The sequence below is a fragment of the Ambystoma mexicanum genome, chromosome 2q (assembly GCF_040938575.1).
Source record: "Ambystoma mexicanum isolate Mex_15411 chromosome 2q, UKY_AmexF1_1, whole genome shotgun sequence".
Taxonomy (NCBI): Eukaryota; Metazoa; Chordata; class Amphibia; order Caudata; family Ambystomatidae; genus Ambystoma; species Ambystoma mexicanum.
In genome coordinates, this window is record NC_090924.1 from 884,270,834 (window position 1) to 884,298,149 (window position 27,316).

Here is a 27,316-nt window from a genome sequence, read left to right on the forward strand (position 1 = left end):
ACCAAGGACATGAGCAAGGAGGATACTTTCGAGGTTGTCAGAACTTCTCATAAATACGTAAATCCCCACTCCATCTAATACACACAGGTGCCTCCACAACTTTCCCACCCGCAGCCTAAATATGTTAACTCCTCCCCTGGCACCTCACAGCACAAATCACATAAACCGATGGCGGGGGCAGCCCGTCACCACTCTCTGATCTTCCTGATCGATTGGCCAATGTTCAGTTTTATAGCCAGGGGTCCTGGGCTGGTCAGTGCGCTCAAATGCTTATGCCCTGGACTTGGGGTCCCTGGCTGCTATAACTTAAAGATCTGAACTAGCGAAGGTCTAAAGCCCTCAAACCCCTTCTCGTGGGATAGCTCTTCAAACATCAAAATCCAGCCCTCTCTTGGCCTTACATTCTTTCTGGGTTACATGCACTAATGATAAGACACAATGGAGAACTGTGTATCTCCAATGAATTAACTTTCTGCAGGGCTGCCAGAGCTGCAAGCAGAAGATGTACGCTCACCATTCTAACCCTCGGGACTGGATTAAGCATACTGGCATAGCTATGGCACTAGGCCTCAATTTCAAGATGGCATCTAACTTCTAAAATGGAGTCTTATTTCACACGTAATATTGGTACCAGGATTCACTACATTTCCAATACAATCCAGCTCCTATGGGTTACCACCCTCCCCCTTCCATTCTCCCAGCTCCCCTACAATCATCTCCTCCTACAATCACCACATCCTAAATCGCTGAGTGGCCTGGGACTTCCAAACCAATCCCCATCATTAGCCTCCAATATCAAAGTCTCTCTTTCCAGTGCTCTACAAAGCCTTTTGGTCCTCAAATAGGCCTGCTAATGGTCTCTGTTGGGCATCTTCCTATTTGGGTTTTCCTTGCTCCTGTAACCTTTCTGGTTTACCCAGCCTTGAATATCAATGTTTGCCCCTCTCAGCAGCATTACCTCCTTTGGAGCGTTTCCTCCCCTTCCTCTGCCCTGCTCGGCAGCTGATACACTTCTCTTGCAGTAATCGGGGATCCAATCTCTCTACTGCAGTCTGGTCTTGGCATCTGTTTTTAACGGGCCCCAGGCCCACCATATCTTCTGTGTTTTGGTGCCACATGGTGAGATGGTTTCTTCACCATCTCTGTCTCTACATCCACTTTGACTTCATTGCCATCCAGAGCGCCAGCCTACCAGTGTCCTGCTAGCAATCAGCTCACTCCCCAAACTATCGCTGGCTCTGCAGTCAAGCGTGGCTCTGCCCCTCCAGTACGTCCTCCCGTCAGAGTCTTGCCTCTGCGTATGATTCTCTCTCTTCCATTCCAAGTCCCTCATTGTTTTATGTACATCACAAAAGGGGTGTGTCATTCCTCTTTGACTGTGGAGCGCAGGTGGGATCCAGCATTACCTGAAGCCAAAAATGTCACTTACAGGAGTATCCAATGCAGAAGTAACAACAGTCTTTCTGATTCGCATGTAGGCAGAGAATGTATTCTGGACAGGGAGTTCCTTGCAGGAATGGGAGCCATTGTCCCCAAAACGGGAGTCACTCCCAGTGAGATCCCACTTTTCCAGACCCCTGGGTGGGTATTGCTTAGCGGGCTAATCTCAATATCCTCAAAGGGGTGGCTCCCCTCTAGGGAGAAGGGACAAACAGTCCAGATTCTCTCTCTTCCATTCCAAGTTCCTTGTTGATTTATGTACGTCATCACAAACAAAAGGGGTGTGTCATTCCCCCATGACTGTGGAGCACAGGCGGGATCCAGCATTACCTAAAGATAAAATTATTGAAGAAATGTCACTACCACTAGAATCCAAAACAAAAGTAACAGTCTTTCTGATTCACATGTAGGCAGACAATATATTCTGGACAGGGAGTTCCTTACAGGAATGGGAGTGCTTGTCCCCAAGGGTGGAGTCACTCCCATGGAGGTCCCACTTTCCCGGACCCTTTGGTGGGTCTTGCTTAGCTGGCTCAACTCTATATCTTCAAAGGGGGTGGCTCCCCTATAGGGAGAAAGGACGACCAGTCCAGATTCGTCACATACCTTGTGTTGTAAAGTAGAAAGGTAGGTTCTTGAGGCAGAATGTATCTTCATAAGTAGTTTATTGAGGTTACAGGAAATCAAGTCTCATCATGTTATCAAGTATTAGAAATAAAGGAGCTAAGACCTTATGGGAGAGCCCCCAGCTCCTACTACCTAGGCTTCATCTCCATCAACTGCCCAAACATGATAAACATTCTTCTCAGTCACACAGCATTCCACGCTGACATTCCACACTGACATCATCAATCTCATGAAGAATGCATACAGGGAAGGAAGGCAAATACAACACACCTTCTTCTCTTGGACATGTAACAAACAAACACCAACATGGGGAGGGAACAAGATACAACACCCTTCCCATTAATAAGAGGGGAACAGTTTAAGAAATCCACATTGCATTTTTCTCTCCCTCTTTGAGGTTCCACCGACAAGCCCCCCTCATCGGAATCGATTGTTCTTCATTGGTGGTTGTTTTCTCAGGTCCTCAGAGATGGTTTTTCTTTTCTGACAAAGATTTCCCAAGATGATAAGGGAAGTGTATTTTTTTTTCAGGAGGATGTTTTAAGAGATCCAGGAAGGTCGTGAAGACTGTACTTATGATTACGTCCTCCCATAGGCTGGATACTATGTCTACTTTCATCTTAATGGGATGACCCCTAACCTCTAAGGTTGCCACATCCACATTTACAAATGTGATCTTTACTGATCTTTACTGCGTCTTCCCCTTTTAGATCATCGGGATAGACCAGATCAGAGCGTATGGCTGTTTGTTTGCTTCCAGAGTCAATTACATCTTTAGCCCAGATGTCATTGACCCTTATGATCTCTTGGCTTTGGAAGGGCAGAGGGGTGCAGTAATAAACAGCTACCTCTTTTAGATTTAATTCTCTCTCTTCTTCTCCTCACTCCGCTACCCTTACCAATCCTATCTCCATGGGCTCTTCTGTATGATTTTTGGGACACAGGCGGGCAAAATAGCCCTTTTCTACGCAGGAGAAACACGCAAATAAGGTAAGAACAATATGTTTCGCCCATCCTACTTCTTCTCCTGGGGCTAACATTAATTTGGCCATAGGTAGAGACAGAGGCCTCCGAACAGTCTCTTCCTTCAGGCTGTTCCTACAAGTGAAGGGTTTTTCTGGGTTATTTGGGGTCTCAATTACAGAGGCTCTATTGTATGGTTTAATGTCCCTTCTTGGTTCCACCTCCTTCCCTGCAGTTTTAAAGTATTTAAATGCCTTGGAGTGGACTTGGCCTATTTTAATGGCCGTCTCCAAAGAAGTTTGGGGTTGTTGGAGTATGGCCTTTTGGAGGGATGGAGGTAAAGCATTGACAAATTGCTCCAAGGTGCTAGCTTCTAACACCTCAGGTAGATTTGTCTTCCCTAATGATTTGACAAGAATATTCTGAATGTGTCTGGCTAATTCCATAGGATTTTCATTAGGAAGCAAATGGGTGTTTCAGAATGGTAGCCAGGGGAAGGCCTCAGTTTGTCCCACTCACTCCAATAGGGCCTGTTTTATCTCTGAGAAGGAGGTAGTTCCAAGTGGATTGATATTCTGATACAAGAGGGGTCAAGTTACAGATTTGCAGGGCCTTGTCCCATTAGAACTGTCCTAACATTTCAAAAGTAGTAAAGAAGGCACAGAGGTCTTTTCCTTCATGGTATGGTTGTAGGACCCCATGAGGGAGAACCTGTGTTCTTGGTCCTACCCCTAATCAGGCAAGACTCTCCTGGTGGCTCAGGTCAGACTGGCCCTGATTTTCAATAATCCTCTCCAGGAGGCTCTTGAGCATTGTCAAAGCGCTTCTGGGTTCAAATATTTCTTTGGTTGAAATCATATCTGAGGGAGGGGACTCAAGGTCTTCCTCCTTGGAATAAGCTGGGAGTTTGGCAGAGAGGGCTGTGTGCCCAGAATTCTCCACTGTTGCACGTCTGGGGGTCACCCCTAATGATGGTTTTATTCCCCACTGTTTTACTGGTGGGAGGCTGTCAATGGGATTGTCCATATGCCATGGGCAGTGTTTCTGACCATCGGGGCACTTACATCCCACTTCTGACACCGTATATATGTTGAACCAGAAGAAGGGGCTGCACTCAAACATGACATGTTCAAGGGTATTTATTTAAAAAAATAAAACACCTGTTCAGCCCTACCACTGTGAGGGAAATTCCCTACTTGACAAACTAAAATTAATGGTTCTCATCAAATGTCCAAAACAAATAGTCCTTATTCCAAACCCTACTAACTAAATGGCCCTACCACTAATCTCTGTCCTTGAGTTTTGCTTAGCCCAACTACTGGGATCTCTTTTCTGATAATGTTTTAAAAGTTCCTCAATTCCTCACAATGCCATCTTCCAGCGTCTATGCAAGTTTTGAATGGTCAGTCTTAAATCTTGATACCTTTCTGCCACATTCCCTTCTTTACATGGAAAAAGCTTCTCCTTAATACAATGTACCATTTTGGACTTTATGTTTGATAATGTTCCTTTTTTGAGTTTGAGCATGTAAACCCTCCAGATTCTCTCTGTTTCCAGTCTTGCTTGATATGTTTTATATCTCCAGGAACCCCTTAAGTCCTGTTGGCCCGCCAATAGCCTTGCTTTAGCGGGGCCTCGGTTAGGTGTCTGCCTGTATCCGACATTGAGGTTTTCTTGACTCCCATAACCTTTTTTGATTTCTCATCTTCGGATATCAAAGTCTCTCTTTGCAGGGTTCCCCAAAAGCCTTTTGATGCTTAAATAGGCCTGCTTTAATGGTGCCTCTGTTGGGCGTCTGCCAATTTGGATTTTCCTGGCTCCTGTAACCTTTTTGGTTTTCCCAGCTTCAGATATCAAAGTCTCTCTTTCCATGGCTCCCCAAATCCTTTTGGTCCTCAAATAGGCCAGTTTTCGCAGTGTCTCTGCAGGTCACCTGCCCATTCGAGTGTTCCTGGCTCCTGTAACCTTTTTGACTTTCCTAGCCTTGGATATCAAAGTTCACCCATCCTAGCGGTGTTACCCCTTGGTAGCATTTGCTTCCTTTGATCTGCTCGGCACCTAATGCACTTTTCTTGTGGAGATCGGGGGGTGCAGTCCGGTCTCGGCGTCTGTTAATGGGCCCCAGACCCTCTACGGCTTCCATATGGTCACAACAGGATCAAGCGTGGCTCTGCCCCTACAGAACGTCCTCCCATCGGAGGATCGCCTCTGCATAGGATTCTCTTTCTTCCATTCCATGTTCCTTGTTGGTTTATGTAAATTATCACAAACACAAGCGCTGTGTCATTCCTCTTCGGCTGTAGCGTTCAGGGAAGATCCAGCATTACCTGCAGCCAAAGTGATTGAAGAAATGTCACTACCAGGAGAATCCAAAACAGAACTAAAAACAATCTTTCCAATTTCCATCTTGGCAGGTAATGTATTCTGGACAGGGAGTTCCGTACATGAATGGGAGTCTTTGTCCCCAAGAAGGGGGGGCTCTCCCAGTGAGGTTCCGCTTTCCCAGGCCCCTATGGAAGGTCTTGCTTAGTGGGCTCACTTCCCTAGCCTTAAAGGGTCTGGATTTATCACAGTCCCTCTCCTCTGAGCTTACAATGAGCCAAGAACCAGGCCGATGTATGGGAAATATATTGGTATTTATTTGAGGTAAAGGTAATAAAAATTAACACGAAAATGTCAAACACCGCTTTATCTGTGGCATACCACAACCAACTTCTCTCAGCATAAATAACAAAAGTGAAATTAAAAAGAACACAATCATAATTCTTCACTTCCTGCAAATTTCAATTCACAAAATAATTACACTGATCAATAACAAAGGCACTTATCATGTAAGTGTGTGCGATTTTGATTTTCCTGCAGGCTTAAAAGGATATCAGTAGGATTTCAAGTTTGGTAATTATGATTTTGCACACACTTTTGTTTTAAAATAAACACAGGGTGATTTATCGGTTTGTTTTTCAGACCCCCCCCGCACCCCTTGCTTTAGTCTATGTTGGGAAGGCAGACAGAAAATTAGAATGCTTTGTGTAATTTTGGATTTCAGACCCACCTCACTGAAAGGCCTGTGCTGGAGGTAGCTGTATAAAAAGGTTAGAAGGATTTAAGAAAAAAGACACCCCTCGTCTTTAAAGAAGTCGGTGTCAGCTGGACAACAAGGATTACCCAATTAATGTATAGGCTATAGTTTTCAGCACACACTGTGAAGTAAGCTTTGTTAATTTCGAAATTTAACAAAATTCACCCCGTAGTATTCTGCCAAACGGGATTTAATTAAATTAATATTATTGGTTAAATAGGCTAAGGATCTACACAGTTTTGCATCCCCCACCAACTATAAAAGGGAAAGGATTCAAGGCAAGCAGACTCCTCCACCTTTTGGTTTCCCAGGGCTCAATTCTACTTACATAGCAAGCCTTTGTTTAGGTTCAGGAAAGCTATCTGCTTCTCAGGACACTCTGGAAAGATAGGGCAGGGGTCTGGTCACTCCACTCTCAAAGATGGCCTCCCGATCTCCACCATAGGACCCGGTCAGCTTTGAGGCCTTCCTAGGAATAGACAGATCCACACAGATACACTCTCAGCAATCGCCTCTGATGTCTCCTTACAGCTATGCGATGGTAAGTTTCAGCAGCCTTCCTGATGGTCGTCTCTTGTCTTTTGATGTCTTTCTCTCTTCCTTTCTCCTAGTGCAGTCTTCTTTATATAGCAGCGATGACACCACCAATTTTGCAATCTTGGGGAAGTACCCAGAAATAATTCCTGCCTCTAGGATTTGACAGCTACCCTTATCTCTCCTCCCAAACCCAGCCTCAATGTCAGGGTTGGTTTAGGGGTCTTGAGCAACATATGGCAATTTCCGATTGCAATCTCCTTGTGTTCTCCTTTCAACTTTTTGGCAATAACTAGTTATGTATCACAACTTCATAATTTTACTAGCAACTGCCATACTAAACATAATTTCTGATTCAGCTGTTCATGGAGAATTAGATACGTCAACCAGCAAATCCATACGATGTAGCACGGCCATGTGGCACCTCTCTACCGGTTCCATAAAAAGCACAACAGTTATGAATATGTAAGTTATTAAGCTTATTCCTATTTTCATTTTCCACCCGCTCACCAACTCTCACACTTGGTACATGTTCAGATCAGGTAGATTCATTTTACATCCCCAAATCGCCTGGAAATTACATAACAAATGGTACAAAAATGAAATCAATCCGCCTTATGTTAGCTGAGAAAAAAGGCTTATATGATAATAGTATTTTTAAATTCATTGTGAATCTTCATGTGGGACAAATGGCCCTGCTCCTGCCTTCTGGACATTTGTTTTCATTGGGTCAGCCTGTAACCAAATTTTTTGTTATCAGTCTCCTTTGTGTTGGAAGCTTTCTTTTTGAAGTGGGTGCCCCCATTTTCAGACATATTAGTCATGCTCGAGCCTATGGTAACTATCTCTCGAAGTCAATGCTTTCAGAGCCAGCAGGTCTGGCGAACACTGAATTTCAACACCTTTCAACACCTTTAGCAGGACATTTTATTGTGGTTGGTCATTAGATGGGAGATGTGACATCCAGGCTGGAAGTGGGAGTTTTCTTTGTGAAGTTTTTTCCACAGCCAGGAAAGGGTCTGCCTCGGGCTGACATTTTTTCATGAAGACAAATTGGCTCTTCAAATGTCACTGGAGATTTGTGGGTGAAACAAAATATACATTGCTTTTTGTCAACATGCACATCATGTTTTGTTTTCCTGACATTTTTCTGAGAGCAGTGATACTATTTCACTTTTCAAAAACTGCTTTTATTTGCACACACCTGTGAAGGCCATTTTTGTCTACAGTGTTTATAAATCCTGTTTTCAGTGTGACAGGGATCTTTGATTTCTCCTTCTTTTGTAAATTGAAATGCTGCTTATCCATTGGTAATGACAGGTAGGCCCCTTTCCACATGGCTCTTTAATTGTACTTGAAAAACACCAACAAATGCCAAGCTATTTTTGTTTTTGTTTTTGTTTCAGTGTTTAAAATCGTGCTATTCATGCTATTCACTTCTGTTTAGGGCCTTTAAATGCACCTCACAATAGAGAAATGCAGAACACCAGATAAGTGGGGCAAGGGCCACCAGAGTAACAAACCATGCTTGCAGGAAGAGAAACATGAAGAGGGTAGCAAGGGCAGCATGACCAAATGGGACTTGTTGCCCTTTCAACCCCTTTGAGCAAGGTAAGGGCTCATGAAAAGGAGCCGGAGGCACAGGACAAAAGGTTGTAGGGGCACCCCAAAAAAGGAAATCGGGATGAGACAGTCAAAGTAGGAGGAGCAGGACAAAAGGTTTGGGGCACTTCATGAAAAGGAAAATGACAGGCAACTTTGTCCGGAGCAGCATTTGTCTGGAATGTCTGCTAGGAGGACAGTACTGTTGTAACATGGGAGGCGTCCTGATAGACAGTACCTCATGACTTATGCTGTCTATTTTGATGGTTTCATTGCCATCTTAAAGGGATGTAAACTAGGTACACCATGCAAGGATGATGAAATAGAGAAAAATCTATCTCAGAAAACTATCTATTAGGATGCCTCCCATGTAACAATAGTATTGCCTTGCCATCAAATCCTACTAGTATAGGGTACCCTCATGTTAAAAAGGACAACGGTACAACAGCATTAAGGCAGCAGCATTTATGAAGCAAACAGAAATGTGGACCATGTTGAATGGGTGGAAAGATGACATAGAACCAACACAGCAGTGATATGTCAAATTCAATGGCTACTTATGTTTAAGATGAGGGTTCAAACATCTACACTAGCAATGCTGTAGTCATGAAGTGCCTACAAACACTCATAAGATGCAGCACAGAATGGTACATCACTTTGTGTCTACTCTTCAGGACATTAGATAATGTAATTGTTGAGTTCAGCTAAAACCCTGCACATGGCCAGTGCAGTTTGCTTTTACCGCCACACTGTGGAGAGAGTAGTGAGATGTGCTTTAAGGCATATCACCAATGCACAAACACTACATTGATATGTGGTAGGCAGCTTGCCAAGATGCAGAGTATTGTACCCCAGCAAAGGATCCACTGTGTGCAGACTGATCTTGCAAAAGTTGGCGAGTACTGTATATACCCTGGCATGATTTAGAGTTTCACTAAGCATGCCATGATTGCATTTTCTATTACATAAGATGTCGGCATTGACAAGTAACACAATTTGTACAGGTTATGGACATAATGTATGCTACAGTACCTCAAGTAGAGCACCTAAATATGTATTGATGTATCACTTGTAGTATGTCCACCTGAATGCCCCAAACATTTTGATTTTGAAACTAAAGGCACTGGCCCTCATTCCGAGGTTGGTGCTAGTCATGGCGCTATTAGCGCCATGACTAGCACCAATACTGGTACCGCCACAGACGTAGCGGTATAGGGATTTACCGGTCCATTCCATCCTTTGCAGGACCTGTAAGTCCCCATTTGAAATGCCATTCCCCATTCCCATTTGAGCCCCCATAGGGCTCAATGGGAAGGGGGAAGGCGGCAATAACGGTACTGCAAATTGCGGTACCGTTATTGACCCCGGTATCCCTTTGCGGGTCCCGTCCTTAACGCCTGCTAAAACCAGGCGTTAAGGGAAGGACGTGCAAAAGGACCTCGGAATAGGGCGCAAAGGGATTACCGGCACCAGTGTCATTACCGGTGTCCGGTATCCCTTTGTGCCCGGGTCGTAATGACCCCCACTGTGGGGTTCCTGGAGTGTGCACTTATGTCAGGATCCCGATAGGCTCATTGTAAAAGACAATTGTCTCAAATCATGTGCCTCTAAGTTGCAACATGGTCTTGTCAGTGTTTTACAGACCCGTGGGGCCAAATAAAGGTCGCCTATGAGCTACCACGTGTCAGCCTTCCACTGATTGTCACCCCACTAAAAAGACCCATAAATATACTTTGAAGAACATCACAAAATGTCAATCCCTAATTGGTTTGTAATGAAGTGCAATGATATGCACACATTGTTTAGAATTATCATATAAAGGTGTTAGAAAGATATGTACACCCTGTACTTCTCCTTCCAACGCCGATGCCTAGTCGAATTTGAAAAATGCATTTTACAAGGACCTCAATCATTTATGTTTTGGCTTTGGCACAGTGGTGTGGTGAATTCCTGAGCTCAGCATAACTGCAGTGCTAAGTGTAATTATCATTAAATACAGTCAGAACATGCACGCCACATTCTTAGCACTGGCAAGGCGGTGCAAAGAAAGTGGCATACACATTCTCATCACTGCTAGGTTTAGAGTAGAGCCAGGGGTACCTATATGAGCCATGAGTTACTGTTGTGCAAGTATATTTTAAGGCAGAAGGGAGGGACGTCAGCAGGATGAGGTAATGTGTAGTTTATAAGAGTCCTTGACAGTGGTGAAATCTTTGAAGTGAGGGTAAATACTACATTACTCCCTTCTCTCCTTGCCTTTTGGCGATTTGGAGCAGAAGAGAGCAATGTTACTTTTCCCATGGCACCATAAACATGTGTTTGGATTCAGGATTGCAACAGTCCCTGTACGTGAGATGGTTAGGTCCTGGCAAAGCAGCAGCTGAGCGTGGGCATTAGTGATATCATTAGTAGTATGGATTTCACTGCTCCATGGAAAGGACTAACCTGCCAAAGCAGGTGTTGACAGTGGGGGAGCTCTAAGATGGGGCTGGGGTAGTCGACTCATGAGAAGGTGCTCAGAAAAGGAGGAATTCTATTGTGGTGTAAAACTGCACTATCAATTGATTAATTGATTTACTAAGTAAATATACTAGCACATCATTTGTTAAAATATGTTTAGTCGTGTACCTAGGCTTAAAATCACAAAACATGTTACTATCTGGAAGAGATGTGCCGGCTCATTTTCAAAATACAGTGACTTCAATTGAGGGCTTCAATGATCTTTCTGCTCACGTCAGAAGCGACTGCTGTGCCACTTCAGTTAGTGTAATACAGGCAGTGCGGCTTGACGCGTTGGCAGAGTCTTGCCTGACTTCCTTCCTTTGCCCTTTCCTCTACCAGCTGTCGCGCTGTGCTGAGCTGTGCTTTCCTGGACTGGGCTGTGTTCAGCAGTGATGGTATTGGTTGCAGAGGCTCTTCTCAGCTTGAAAGAAGGAGACATGATGAGCCTTGGGGGAGCTCGACACCGTGCTCTGGACCTGCTAGTACTTCCAACACTGTGTGAGTGGTGTGCATGGTGGATGAAGTCAGCTTCCAACCAATTGGGCTGGGAGCTGCTACCGTCCAGTGTTCCGTTTCTGAAAAACGGACCATGCAACAGTGAGTGCATTATGCACCCTGCTGTGAGTGCCTGGATTAGGGTAGGCTCTCTGGGCCAGTCATATATTGAAGAGTTTGTGGTTGATGTGATGCCGAGAAAACCATAAAGCTCTTTTTCACCCCAGTTTCTCTCCTCTGATTTTAATTTGTTTTTACTATATCTACTCAACGATAAGACTCTTGAGAGCTTCCAGAGCCCCCTCTGTCTTCCTCCCAATACCTGCCATTCATAAATCATAAAGATTGAAGGAGTGCAAACTGCATGGGTAAATCTCAGACCATGGATACAAGTCGTAATTTAAAAAGAAGGGTCTCTAGGACGTTACATGCAATCGCGACTGTGCAGGGCATTGTGGCTGCAGTGCAAGAAAACAGAGCGGAAAGTACCTTGAGAATGGATCAGAGCAAGATTACTACATTTCTGAAACAAGTAGCCCCTAAAGCTAATGAAATAACCCAGATAAAACCTGCAGAAGAATGTATCCCATTGTCAAGAAGTGCCATTTGATTCGTAGGTTTAACTATTTTGAAAGCTCTTTATGCCCTTTGAAATAACATGCACAAGGAGCAGCAGTTCTTAAAAACTGGCCTGGTCAAACTTGTAGATGCGGTTTTATCATCTCAGCCACATGAACATACATTTCAGAGCAATATACACGATTCATGAGAAGGGAGCATGGAATAATCCATAGAAGAACTCTCTAACTCACCTATTATATGGCAAAAGGCTCTATTAGGTATGGTGTGAAAAGGAAACTAGAGTGACCAGTGATGAAGGCACACAAGTAGAAAACATGGTCTCTGAAATGAACAGTACATTTTTCTCTTTTGTGGTTAGCCCTGTTCAAAGGAAAACGTTAATCAGGGGTCAGTCTAGGAATAATAGGCAAAAGAGACATCGAACGGAAGTTAGGTGAGATAAAGTCCGAAAAAGAACTCCCGGCCAAGTTGTTAATAGGGAACAAATTGATTCCTTTAATATAACAACCACAGTAGCTATAAACACTGATTTGCTCTGTATTACTTCAGAAAACGTGCCAAACCAATAATAGCAGCAAATTTGAATAAGGACCCCCTCATAAAGAACATTTTTTGGGGTCATTGGATAATTGGATAAAGCCTAAGGAATCGAAATCGGATGTACTAAACGACTCAGGAATCCAAAGTACAGCAGCAGATATGTGTATTTTAATCAAGCAGAATTCTTTGAAACCCACCGAAAAAATGGGTGATCCATATCACTTAACAGCATTAATCTGAAACTTGCAAACTGTTTGCTTTGACTCGACTGGTAGCTATGAGAACAATAGGATTGGAATGATTTAATTCTGCTTCAGTGGATAGTGTGTTTCTAAATTGACAGCGAATTTTAGAGATTTTTCATTGTTTACTGCACTTGCACCTCATTTGCACAAAGGACCTTTTGTTGGTTGAAATTCCAGGATCGTTGCTCGAAACCAATTGGGCGAGAGTTCAATCTACCTCTTCCATGATCACTGTCTCATAATATCTAATGGGGAAGCTTTCGCAAATTTGGTTTTAAATGTTTAAATTTTGGCCTAAATGATAAGTCTTGGAATGATAACATGGTCAAAACAAATGAGACGAAAACAAAAAATTGAAATTATACAGTTAAAGATTTAGAAACCATTATTGCTAAATTGACTTCAATTTTGGGAGATATTATGGCATCAGCCCATAATGTGAGGCACAACCAAGGAAATTAAATTAAACAGACAGTTTGACTAAGAAAGAGCACACTAGAACATCTTAACTTCTTTACATGGGATACAAGAGGTTTCAGCTCTTTCACAAAAAATCCTTATGGCCAAATCTGGTTATCTGAAGCAGATGTTTTTTTTATCACAAAGGAATCTTATCTTAACACAGATTTTAGCCATGACAAGTTTATTATAATTCAGAGAAGGGCCTGATACAATTTGACTATTAGACCGTGGGGTGGCCTTCTTATGGGGGCCAAGAATATTTTGTCACTTAGAGAATTCAGGCCGGCCCTTACTAGTCAGTATGCCCTAGTTGGCATTTCAACAGTGGGCACGGGATCTCAGTTTATGATTATTGATGTTCATAATCCCCAGGGAGGAACTGAAACAGACAAAATTATTTCCTTGGTACAAAGCATAGTAACTTAGTGGCGTTTAAATAATCCATTGTGCCCCTATCTAATTGGTGGTGATTTTAATATAAAGAATAGAATAAACGTTACGCTTTTAGTAGAAATAGTCATAATATTGTAGCATTGTATTTTGAATTAGAAGAAAAAGCTGGAAGATTTATGCAGAATCCATGGGATTTAATTATTGACAATCTTGCACTTAAACAACTTTATCAAGGTTTACTTGATCAAATGGTCTGTACGAATCATGGATCGATTATATCCTTGTTCAGGATAGCCTTTATGATGGCATCAACAAGTTCGACAAGTTTGACAAGTTCGAGGCCCTGACCTCCCACACCGGATCCCCCCCAGCTTCTGTCTATCCTCAGCACTTGCCTCGGCTCACCTTCCACCCTGGAGGCTTGCACTTACCTTACATTGCACTTAATCTGCTGCTCACCCATGAGCACCATAGGACCTATCCCATTTCCCCTCCCTTCTGCACTTGCATGTTCTGAACACTCACACAGCATAGTAGGTTCATCGCCCCCTACCCCTGTATTCATATTTTTATGTATTTCAATCACTTTTACATCCCCTTGACCCCTACCTGTTGTCCTGTGGGCATTTTGAAACAGTATGTACATCCTGTATAGCGCCGAACAAGCAAACAATAAATAAATAAATAAATAAAATTGACTGACACCCCTAGCGACCATGCCACCCTAAAAATAGGACTTATGTGTACTTATATGGGAAACAGCAAAGCCGAAAGAATGAATCCCTGGAACTTGTGCTGTAAACAATGCTGCAAACATACTTATTTGGACAGAATGTAACAGAGTTCAAATTAATAATGAGGCAATAAAGATATTTGCAGAATTGGAGAAAGTACAAGATTTAGATTTTAGATTATATTATGAAAGAATCGGGAGTGTTTTAGAAACTCTGGGGAAGCTCCTGATTACGAATAATTCTCAATCTAGGAGAATCTATGATGTGTCAATAGCATGGAAAAAAAGCGTTTGAGAAAAGACATTCGAATATTAGGGAAATCTGTTCTGATAGACATAAAGAAACAGGCGGCCCGGAAAAAACTTCATACAGGATATAGAAACTGGATTAGACAGCATAAAAGCTTACTGGCCAATGTCCAGGAGCAGATGTATGAGTAATGCACTGAGTAGTGCAGATTCCTGTAAATTCTGTAACATATACACGCAGCACACTATGCCCATTGGGGGAAAAAGGAAATTAATCATATTTCCGCAGAATGTTGGGTTTTATATGTACATGAACGGTACACAAAAAACTCCATAGTAAAGGAAAACAAGTTTAATGAAATCAATTCTGGCTTTAGTTACTGTGGAGATGTTTTCTGATGAAATTAAAGATGCAATCAATAAGTTAAAGGCATCAAGAACCCCTGGCCCTGACCGAGTACGGAATATTGTATTTAAAGTAACCCTCACGCCTGGGCAATAATTATTGAAAAACATTTTAATTAAGTTATTTTAACTGGTGTAGTCCCAAATAGCTGGAAGGGATCTATTTTGACTCCTAGCCAGAAAAAGAACAAACCCTGACAATGATCAGTTTTTAGCTATGGTTGATTCTATGGCCAAGATTTTCTGTCATTTTATATTAAAGGAAATAAATACATTGATTTTAATGAAAAAGATTTAAGAAAGACAACAAACATGATTTCAGAAAGGAGCCAATACATTAGCCAATTTGTGGAATCTATCATATCCAATTCATTTGGCTCATTTTAAAAAAGAAACACTTTATTTATGCTTTCTGGAATACACCAAAGCTTTCGATAAAGTCAATAGATATAGACTGTTGAAAAAACTTTACCAAGGGGCTTCAGATGTCACAATCTTGCATTTTATCATGGCCTTGTAGTCTGATACTTCATCCCAAGTAAGAATTAATATGGATGGCCAACTCAGTGACTCAATTAATACAAATAATGGCCTAAAGCAGGGCTGTATCTTAGCCTCAGTACTTAAAAAAAAAAAAGTGTATATATATATATATATATATATATATATATATATATATATATATATATATGTTTATATATAGTTGACTTGGATGATGCATTTAATAAAGTAAAAAATTACCCCCTAAAATTGGATGCCGACATATAAACTGGCTATCATATGCCAATGATACGACCTTCGTAGTCGGACCCCCACTGGACTTCAACAGAGTTAAACTGAATTCTATGAATATTCTAAGGAGAATGAGTCGGCACTTCATTTGGTAAAAGCTAAAATAATGATAGTCAATGGGAATAAAATCAAGCATGAGAATTCCATTTGGAAATTGGAAGGAAGTCCCATTGAGATAGTGAAAAGCTATATGTATTTGGGAATCCCTCTTTTTGACTCCTTTGATTACAGATCATTGGCTGAGACCACTAAAACAAAAATCACAATGAAATTTAACTTGATTCAATCTTTTATTTCTCACTGGGGAGGTTACTCCCTTCAGGGACTACTTAAGTTTTATAACACAAGCATAGTACTGAGCACTTTATATGGACTCAAAATGTTGCTCGATAAATAATCCTATTGGATAAAGATTATGCAGGGTAAGCTTTGGCGCAACACTTTGGGTCTTCTTCCCTCCACCCCTTTGGAGGCAATCAGCAATGAATTGGGTATTATGACTATGCTGACCCGGTAAAATTGCACCATAGCTTACACTTCCTACAAATGCTGGAACAAAGTAAGAATGAAGAATCTCCATTTTATAAATGCAATCAATTATTAAGATCTGATGACCCTATAGTGATGGGGGAGTGGGAGAAAGATATTAAGAAATTCCAACATGATATAAATTATTCTGTAAATGTGCCAACTAATATTGGTCTGGATATTAGAGAAAGTAAGCATAGGGCTGAAGAATGGCATGGGTGTCAGATAATAAGCATTCAATATAGATGTTTAAATAAGGAAAACGAAAAATGAGCTATGGATAACAAGAGTAATTTTCCTTTACAACTGAAAGGATATGTGGACATAATATTCAAATAGACCGAAGAGCAAACCTCCTTTTCATGTGGGTGGGAGGAATGGTAAATCCTGTAAATCCTGGTAAATCCTGTACATTCCTATGCCGGTCTGGTCTCACTAGATTCTGGTGATTATCTGCCATGAATGACTTTTCGCATGCGAACATGGGTGGTACATATGGTTTTCATTTGAACTTCAATTTGATGTGGATAACAAACAGGATCAGTTGCATGGCGGCGTGCATGCATACAGGTGTTCGGTAGTGGCAGCCGCCATGCCAACCCTGGGTGGCAGCCATAACCGCAGATCCCTACAGACTCCATCTGCCCTTTCCATACAGAAAAGGGAGTGAAGACTGCGTAGGTATCCATGCTGCTCCATGCCGCTCTGCCATCATTAAAATGGGGTGCCTGAGGAAATGCATGCAGAATCCCTGCAACGAGGCGGGAAAGGCACAGGGGAGGCTCATTTGGCAGTGGCTCGTTTCATTTAGATGTAATTGCATCCCGCACTCCCACAACATTTTCAGCAAAGTTACTCCACTCCTCTGTATACTGGGCCCAGAAGATCGGCGCATACCTGATCTACAGTCCTTTCGTTAAAAAAATAAGACTCAAAATTAAGACTCTATTGTTCGAAGGATAACACACGATCCTTACTGAAATAGTAGAGCGTTTAGATACCTACGTGTCGAAGCGCCATACCAACAATAAAGAAACACAGTAAAATGACAAATTGGGCGAATGCCTTTTAAATTCCACATGAAAATCGACATAAAACATTTTTGAATCCTACAGAACTTTATAAAGCGATTTCAACTGAGAAGGGATGAATAAAGATAAGTTGCAGAGTTTGCTGGTATGCACCACTTTTTAGCTTATGTATAAGGCAGCCTTTGGTTCAGCAGTAATTCCAGGCTGAGAGCACTGCATGAAGGGTTGTAGGAAGAAGCTGTGTGTTGTGTACATTGCCATCTCAAATGGTTAGCTGCTACCACTTACACCCATCTATATTCATACGCATTGGACTCCAACTAGATCTATGCGTGTTTTTCAGCAATCCTTTTATAGAGTGAGTGCATAGAGCATACTATGGTGTGGAGTTAGAGTGCAGGGCTTACCTGATTGTATTTTAAGAGCACTTTCTTCCCTTTTCTCTTGCAGTTTTCGATATCTCTTCGCACCTAACCAGCCTCTGACACAAGCCTGAATCAATACAATTCGGTCGACAGTCTCCTTTATCATTAAATTTAGCTGCTCCACGTGATAGTACTTAAGGAACACCTTGAGGGGAAGAAGGAAACATCTTCACGACTTAGATTAGGCATTCTGTAACAGTGCTGTTTACATTTGTAAACGTTTCTTATCAGTGCGTGTTTGCAACAGTAAAAACACTAAAATGGTGACATAGCGGAAAAAAGATTTAAGTGAGCAGATACAGAAACTCATGCACACATTATTAGCCACATTTCACAAAGAATCTATCAGGGCAGAATACAAGGGGACTTTGTCCCTTCCATATATTCCCTGTTTGCAAGTCCTTGATTCACACTTCCTAGTTGTTCACTATCATATGATTTAAAAACTAAATCTGTTATCATTTCTTACTTAGTCTGTAGATTACCGCTTTGAGAATCTGATGAAGAATTCTATGACATTTGAAGATACCTCATCAATATAATGTAGGTATGTAATATTCCCAAATGTTTGTCTAATGCAAGGCAAACCAAACTCAACTCAACTGTCTGGGAAGGGACAACATTGAACCATTACCAAAAGGAGGAAGACAAACAATATATGACACATTCAACGGTGACTCACAATTTTTTCAAAAAAACAATAATACAGGCCAAAAACAATTAATGCTAAATGGTCATGAGCATTTAGCATTAATTGTCTTTGGTCTGTATTATTGTTTTTTTAAACAAATGGAAGGAATATACCTGAAAAGCATTGATCCAAATGCATTGTGGCATTTTTGCAGTTTATTAAATACATTTTCTTTATGATTCTGCTATCTTCTAAGTATCGGTCTGTATTATTTATTTTTAGTTATTGACTGTTATACAGCAAAGTGGTGTGCAGGGGACGCACATGTCCTCACTCTTGGGACACTCATTTTGTTTAAAATATACTGTGGGAATGGCCAAAGCCATGGCTAGTGGCCCGTTAGTGTTTAAATGTATACATTGGGCATGGGCGAAGGCCGTGGTCACTAGTGGTGGCCTTCAGTGACCCGTTAGTGTTTAAAAATATACAGTGGGCATGGGCCAGTGGCGTGTTAAAAAAAAACAATGGTATAACAAAACCCTTTGAATTAAATGGAAAAACTTTAGTTCAAGTTTAGGTAAATTGCCTACATTTATTGCAATGAAACTCTTGAAATGTGTGTGTGTACGTATGGGGTCGGGGTGGAGGGGTTATGGGTGTAATGGTTTGTGGGCTAATGGGGGAGCCCCTCAATATTATAAAGATAAAATAACAGGTCGACCAAAATTAGTCAACCAAAATGAAGACTTTAAAAAGAAAGTCGATGTACCAACAAAGAACCTTTGCAGCCAACACCAATGCATATTCAATTTCCAACACTTGATTTGAACATGTATTGAGCAACTGAATATTTGTTGTGGAAGGCTGGTTCCAATAACTTGAAACCTTCATATTTCCACCCCTGATGAGAAGGTTAAAAGGTAGAAATGATGTTGAAACATTCATGTTAGTCATGAGCTTTTCTATGTGGCACCCTGAAATGCAGGTTGTTTGTTTGTTTGTCTGTTTATTATTTATAATGCGCGACCATACCCTAGGCTAACAGGGCACAACAGTTACATGAATATGCGAAGCTTAGTCACAACAGCAGAAATATATACATACACACAGTAATAGTAGTAGCAGGATTATGTACATAAAAACAGACAATACATATAGGTACAGTATGTACATAAAGGACAATGTGAGGTTCGAGTTTGTGCAGCACCGCCTGTATTGCACATTACCATGCACTTGGTTTCCAACGGGGGGACCAGCTACAAAAGTATAATCATCCGTTTTGGTGCATTTAAAGAGATTCCCTAATGATTCAGTAATGCTTTTCGTAGGGGTGAGCAATATTTTCGACCGCAGAGCCAATAGTCCGGAATCCACAGTGGATTCTGCTTCCGCCCAATCCACGAAATTGCCATTACTTTTCCGCTGCCACTGAAATTTTGCGTGGTTTCATGCAGTTTCACATGGTGCGTGGTGTTTCATTCACATGTTAGTTTCGTGTTGCACAACGAGAAACCACAGATGGGTCTTTTTTATTTCTATCTGTGCTACTTTTGTGTAGTGACATGAGAAACTTCACATGGTTTTTCGATTAGTGATCAGTTCACACTACGAAAAGAGAACGTTCGGGCAGGTCTTTAAATCAATCTGCGCTAGGTTCGCAACATGAGAAACTTTGTGCAGGTTTTTTTTTTTTGATCCTTTCTAATTTTGTGGAGTTGCACTGACACTGGGGTGGGGCTTTTTCAGTCCATGCTAGTTTCGTGCAGCAGCTGGAGAATCTTCACTCAGCTTTTTTGTTCGATTCGTGGTAGGTTATCACAGCGGCACAAGAATCTTCATATACGTTTTTTTAATAGTGCTAGGTTAATGCAGCAGCACAAGAAATGTCACACTTTTTTTGTTTGATTCATGCTAGTTTCTTGCAGTAGCACGAGGAACTTTGCACAACTTTTTGTTCGATTCATATTAGTTTGCACAGAGGTATTAGAAACATTGTTCCATTCTTTTCAATTTGTATAAGGTCCGCGCAGTGACATGAGAAGCTTAATACCGCTCTTTTCGATCTGTGCTATGTTCACGCAGCAGCATGAGAATCTTTGCGCAGCTCGTATTGGGTCACGAGACGGCACACAAAACTTTGCACTGCTCTTTTCGATATGCAAGGGTGGCGGAACAGCGCATTTCACAGAAACAGATGGAAAGCCTTCAGATTTCACATCTGCGGCAGGCAGAAAGGAATTTCACCCAGCCCTTTGTTTTCCCACTTCGTTGGCATGGCCCCTGGCTGAATTCTGTGGCTGTGCTTCTTATCGCATTAAAGCCATATGCACGTGCAAATTCCCTTCTGTGAATTAATCCAGTGGCACAAACAAGTGGAGAAATCGTTTAAGTGAATTGTTATTGGAAAGGGTGGATAAGAAATGTGCTTAGAAACATTGCAATATGTTTTATATTATTATTTTCAGAAGGTTCGCATTGTAAATTTGCCATGCCACAGTGACCTGCAAGATCCTCAATGTGCCAACTAGCGTGGTGTGGTGTCAGTTAGGTAAAGTTTGGAGTATGATTGCAAATATTAGATTGGTTGTCTTTGTGCGTGTGCATGTGCTTATTCATTTGTTGCAGTTTAATATATTCAGATCCTAAGGCACGTGGAGCTTCAATATTATCTGTGTGTATTGTGACGATTCAAGGGTTCTCCTCACTTCTCACCTGAGGGGTGGCTCTTGCCTGTGAGGATAGGGAGGTGAGGCTGCTACCCAATAGTCCCCGTAGGGGTGGTGGAAAGTGGGGCATCACAGAGAAAGAGAATCCCCTTATGGGGATAAGGACTTGCATTCCATGAAATAACTCCCTAGCCCTCTTGCCCTTGCACCCATAAAAACATTAAAGTCTGCAGAGAGTGCAACTGCAAGTACTACTGTGTGTTCCTGTAAGATTCCCTCCCTTCCTTCCTTTAGACTTGACACCATTGAGATGAAGAAGAATGATGCCATGACATTTTCTAAAGGTACTGGGACGAGGTGGCCACGATGAAGCATGAAGAGTACCTCATGGAAACACTCAATAGACTATGACACTGCACTGGGTGGGCACAGCTGGGAGAGATAAAAACAGAGGAAGGACTGAAAGAATAGAGAAGCTGGCAAGGAACCAGCAAAGCCTGGGAAGTTCAAACCTTGGAACCTGTCAGGTGTGCAGAGAAGCTGGTCCTCGTAAGAGAGGATGCTGGAGAGTGGAAGTCCCAGAATAACCCTGTTGGCCAGCAGAGAGACGACTCATTCCTGTGCTGGGGAAGTCGGTGTGGTGGCATTACCCTTGGAAGGTGGACTGCCCGGTCCAGCAATGACGTGGAGACTGCCAGCCCAAGGCCTTCGCAGAGCCATGCAGGAGAACCAGAAAGTAGCATTGAGGGAATAGCAAGCCGGCTACGGCCCCTGGAAGAACTGAACATGCATTCCTAGCATAAACCAGCTAACGGGAACTGCAGGAAACCTGGGTGGTGTCCGTGAAGCCCAAAGAGTCAAGAAAGCCTCAGGAGTAATCTCCCTCATCACAGTGGTGACACCTAGAGACCCAAGAGTCAAGGAAGCCTTTGGAGTAATCTACCTCATCACAGTGGTGACACCCAGAGAACCAAGAGATAAGAAAGCCTGTGGAGTAATCTCCCTTGCCACAGTGATGATACCCATAAAACCAAGAGACACAAAAGGCTCCAGAGTAATCTCCCTCATCACAGTGGTAAGACCCATAGAACCAATAGTCAACAAAGACTCGAGAGTGATCATCCAGAGAATCAAGAGTCAAGAAAGCCTCAGGAGTAATCTCCCTTGTCCCAATAGTGATAACCAGAGAACCAAGAGTCAAGAAAGCATCAGGAGTAATCTACTTCATCACAGTAGTGATATTCATAGAATCAAGAGCGTTGAATGCCTCACGAATGACATTATTGACAGCCAGAGAATCAAGAGGTAAGAAAGCCTCAGGAGTACTCTCCCTTGTCACAGTAGTGATACCCTAAGAACCAAATGCCATGAAAGCCATAGGAGTAATCTCCCTCATCACAATAGTGATACTTAGAGAATCAAGAGTCAAGACAATCTTGGAAGTGATCTCCCTTGTCACTGTAGTGATACCCAAAGGTCTGGAAACCAAGAGTGAATTGTGAGGAATCTCCCTCATCATAGTGATAATCTAAGTAAGACTCAAGAAGATTCTAGACTACAAGAGCTATCTTGAGATGATCTTCAAATTATCCTATGACAGGGAAGAATTGCTACAAGTGTAAAGCAAGCTTTCAGAAACCCTTGGGAAGAAGTGAAGATACTTTTGAGGACTACTGGCAAAGAATATACCAAGGCAGCCTTCAGGACCATGTGAGGTCAATCAGGAGAAGGGAGCCATTCTCCTGACAACACTTTCTTTGTTGAATCAGAAACTAGATCAATAGATTGATGAGAAAGAGATAAAGACAGAGCCAGTTTTCCAGGAGTAAGGAGATATTCTCCTGGCACTATTTTCAATTGGATGATGAACCCTTTTGTAGACTAGCGGTAGAGTTAGAGTTAGTCATACTTTATTGGATTTCTCCATTAACAAATACAAAAAATGTATAAATTCCCAAACATTACACATTTAACAAGTTGATTTAAAAATATCACCCATTTAACAATTTAAAATCATCCAATGAGACCCCGAGCAATCAATGCCCAGTCCCCCCTTCCCAAGCAAAATAGCAGTAACAAAACAACTAAACCAAATTAACTAGGTTGTCAAATGTCCTGTGCGGAAAAGCAAGGCCACTCCCACATAATTACACAATTTGAAAAATTAAATTTGTGTCTAAGCAATTCATAATAGTTAACAAGGCTGCCTTACAAAAAAGGCCTTACCAGATCTTTCCGCAGGTCCAAATACCACTTACAAGCCAACAAGAAATGGCACAAGTCCTCAGGTGCTGCCAGACCAAAAAGACACCATTTCAACATGTCTCCCCCCTCCCCGGTTAGTACAAGACTTCAGGGGAGGACATTTAAACAAATCATCAAAATAAGTCTTCGACAGACAGGTGATGAGATTTCACCCACACCACCCCGACTTCTGTGCTACCTCTCAATGAGGCGAAGTCACTCAATGAACCCAAAAAGCAAACTCCTCTTCAGGCCTTGTCCACACAGAGTGCTCTCCTCTTAAGCATGGATTTTAAAGCTGACAAGTTTGAGTAAGTGCATCCACAGTCTCAGCCGTGCAGTTCCGCAATAATTTTTAACATTCGTAAAACAACCTATACTCAGGGCAAGGGGGGTTATCTGGTTAGATCCTCTTCGAAATATTGTCCATTCCAGTTCTTGGGTTGTGCCTGAAAATGTTCCAAAAAAGGAATCAAACCCAATCCTGGCTTGTGTTGCAAATTTGGGCACCCCAACTCCAAGCGGATAGCACTGTTCGGCGTGCCCAGTGGGAGACTAATTCACTTTTTTAGGATCCCATTTTGAATGACCTCAAACCTATCGCACTTCAGGTACCCCTAAAGTATATAATAGAGCAGTCCCTACCTTGCTTTTATACAACTCTAAGCACTTATTCAACATGCGCCCACCAACCTGTGATAAAATCTTATCACACTCCCACCCTAACTGAGGCTTGCTCACGAACCATATCCAGATGTTTAATCCATTTTCCCCTTCTTTCGAACACTACCCCCCGAGAGCAAAAGGAGTTCAGCACCTCCATTTTCTCCCCGTTTAAAAACCAGGAATAGTGATTTAGTTTTTACCTTTAAAAAAAAAACAGAATTTTGGTTTCATTCATATTCAGGTTTAACTTATTAGTGCTAAAATATTTTGCGGTGTAATCCAGGATTAGAGTACATTTTTGGACAGAGGACGGACCTTTTCATTTGGACAAACATCCTGACGATGAGCATCAGAGTTGATATTTGTTTAGGCAGGGATAAACCTTTTTTGGTAGGGAGAGATGAGACTTTTTTTTTGTATTTAAATAAAACAAGTTGAAACATGCCACCACTTTGTCCGACTCCTTACCCCACCATGCCAGAGTATGCATATTTAAAGGATATTCCTGGTGCGCTCAAACATTCTGCCACTATTCCATGTACATATTGTGGATATAGACAGTCTGACAACAATGTATGTTAGTGAGGCCATTGGGAACATATCGTTTATAGTTCTCATGTGTGTTTGTGCATGTGCATAGTCTGAGGAAAAAGGGTGTCCACGGGCTGTGGAACCCTTGCGTCCCCTGCACATTCAGGGTTACTGTAGCTTTCTAAGTGTAGTTACACACAACAGGTAAATAAACTGGTTAAGAAATAATTTGAATGTATAATTCAAAAAGCAATTATTTTGCCAATACAATTAGAAATAAGTATAGTGATACGTTTTCTCCAATCAGCTCATTCCCAATGGTTCTTAAAAAGAGTAGATTTCAACAAAGATTCTAGAAAATATATTTTTGTTTGTTCACAAATGCTATTATCCTCATAGCTTGTGCATTTCATTTTTTACCATTCATTCACGGTTGTCCATGTTTTCAACATATTTTTTTCATATGGTACAGATCATGTGTGTAAAAACTTCTGTTAAATTTCACAGAAAGTGATACATAGAACTCAACATGTTTCGGGAAATGCAATCCCTTCATCAGGAATAGATTTTAGGGGTTTTCATAATCTTATTGCAGTCGATAGAGATTCTTCGATTCAATGATGATTTTCTGGATATCTATAAAAGAAACCACAATTCTCAGAATGTATCTTAAAGATATCACATTAAGAAAATACTTGTAACTAATCACTTCTGCCACCAAATTTAGTGTTTCCTACCTCACATTGGTGCCTCGAGGTTGTCACTAGAGCTGCAATTTCAGCAAATGGTATTGATCACATTCCGATGTTGCGTATCTTGTCAGGGGTAGTATACAACCTACAATTACAATATTAGTCTGCTTAGCTGATGGTGAGTTCATAGCCAGTTATATGCTGGACATTTAAAGTATTAGAAACATTTTTGAGACATGTACCTTGCTCAAACTTCTGTGTCAACCTTTACATTTCGTCCCGAAGTTCTAGAGAGTGCCTGTGGCTTTAGGTGTTGTTCTAATGTCCTAAGTCAAATGAAGGAAAAAGGGAAAAAGAAGTTCTAATACGTTGAAGTGCTAAATAAGAAGTAAAGCATGAGCACATGTCAGCAGCTTACCTGCTGTTTATTAATTTTTCAGGTACGTTTTTAGACAATGCCTTCTATAGCGGTATTTCAGAGTATCTGGGTCCTCCTACAATGGAGAAACAAAATCACAGAAAAAAAGAGGAGTTTTTAAGGGGGTTTGTGTAGCGATCCGAGATTCTAAATGGAAGTTCTGCTCGTGCACAAGAGCATAACTTAAGATTCTTACCCCTTTGTAATTAGCTGTGGGCAGATGTGTGTCTAGTTCTCTGTCGATATCCACTGCAGGGCACGGTCGTGCCTTCTGTGAATGCCACAAAGTACACCATTCATTTAAAGAGTGTAAAATGGCGTATTATGTCGTGAGCGTAATGACGTCACATGTAAACATGTGACGTCATTACGTCCCACGCAGAAAAGTGTCAATACGCATCAGAAGCGCGTTTGGTACTCGTTTACATCTAAGCTTAGAACATTCTCTATGTGCAAGCGGGTCAATTCTTGGGGAATACTCAGATGCTAAACCAACTTAAAAAGCTCAATTACAATAAGGTGAGAAAATACAACATCCGTAAACACCAAAGTAAAATAATTCAAGAACTGGCAGATGACAATTCTATAACACTGAAACCAGCTGACAAAGGAGGAGCAATTGTGATCATGGACACTTCTTTCGAAAATTCCCAATGTTTAATACTCCTGGAGGATAGAGACTCCTATATCCCCATTAATGAGAACCCTACGGTAAGAATATCTTCTATGATCGACGAAGTTCTGGAGAAAGCCTCTGACAATGGTTGGACAACAGAAAAAACAAGGCGATTCCTTCACAAAGCTAATCCTATAATACCAGTATTTTATGGTCTTCCAAAGATTCATAAACAACTAGCACAACCACTGTTAATACCAATAGTCGCAGGAACTGATAGCCTATTCCACCCACTTGCAATCTACGTTGACCAGATACTTCAACCCATAGTACAAAAGACCATTACCTACTTACGGGATGTCACTGATTTTTTGAACATCATACAAAATCTACAGGACTTACAATAGGATGAACAGTTGGTAACATTCGATGTACAGAGCCTTTATACTTCCATTCCTCATGACAATGGATTGGAAGCATTAGAATGGGCACTCTTACAAGACCAAGACTGCAAAGCTCAAAAAACATTCATACTGGAACTAGCCACCATTATTCTGCAAAATAACTGTTTTAGGTTCAATCAACAATTCTACTTACAAGCATCCAGTACCTCAATGGGCTAATCAATGGCGCCAGCATACGCCAACCTGTTTATGTACCACTTGGAAACTCAGAACATAATCTCACATTTGGTTTGGGGACCCAAACTGATGGATGAGATATATTGACAAAGTATTTGTCATATGGAGAGGAGACAAAGAGTCACTGGAGAAGTTCCTATCTTACATCAATTCCGTAAATGACAGAATTAAATTTACAATGGAAATAGGTAATCCTAGAATTCATTACCTGGATGTTGAACTAGAATTGAGGAATGGAGAAATCATCATGAACCAGTTTATAAAACCAACCAATGTTAACAACAGTTTACATTACTTAAGCCACCATCCGAGACACCTGAAGAATAATCTAACATACAGTCAGTTCCTTCGGGCAAAAAGGATTACCTCGGTTGAATCTACACTTACTGTCAAAATGGATAAGATGACAAATATCTAGAGAGAGGCTCTCCCGAAAACATCATTACAGCAGCAAAGGAGAGATCTAATTTGAAATCAAGAGAAGAACTACTTAGGAAGAAACCTGAACAAAAAGGAGATACCTTTCCTATACACTCTGAAAAATTCAAGGCAAATTCATCACATTACCCGCTTGATAAGAAAAT

At 41.5% G+C, this 27,316-nt stretch overlaps 1 protein-coding gene across 4 annotated transcripts in view; it reads right to left on the reverse strand.

Annotated features, from left to right (window-relative positions):
- MYO3A (myosin IIIA) overlaps window positions 1-27,316 on the reverse strand; it is a 2,295,212-nt gene that overhangs the window by 751,551 nt on the left and 1,516,345 nt on the right. For all 4 annotated transcript variants that reach the window (XM_069648154.1, XM_069648153.1, XM_069648152.1 and 1 more), the window contains one exon: window positions 17,610-17,772. In XM_069648154.1, the coding sequence (XP_069504255.1) occupies window positions 17,610-17,772 (163 nt within the window). The remainder of the gene's footprint in view (window positions 1-17,609; window positions 17,773-27,316) is intronic.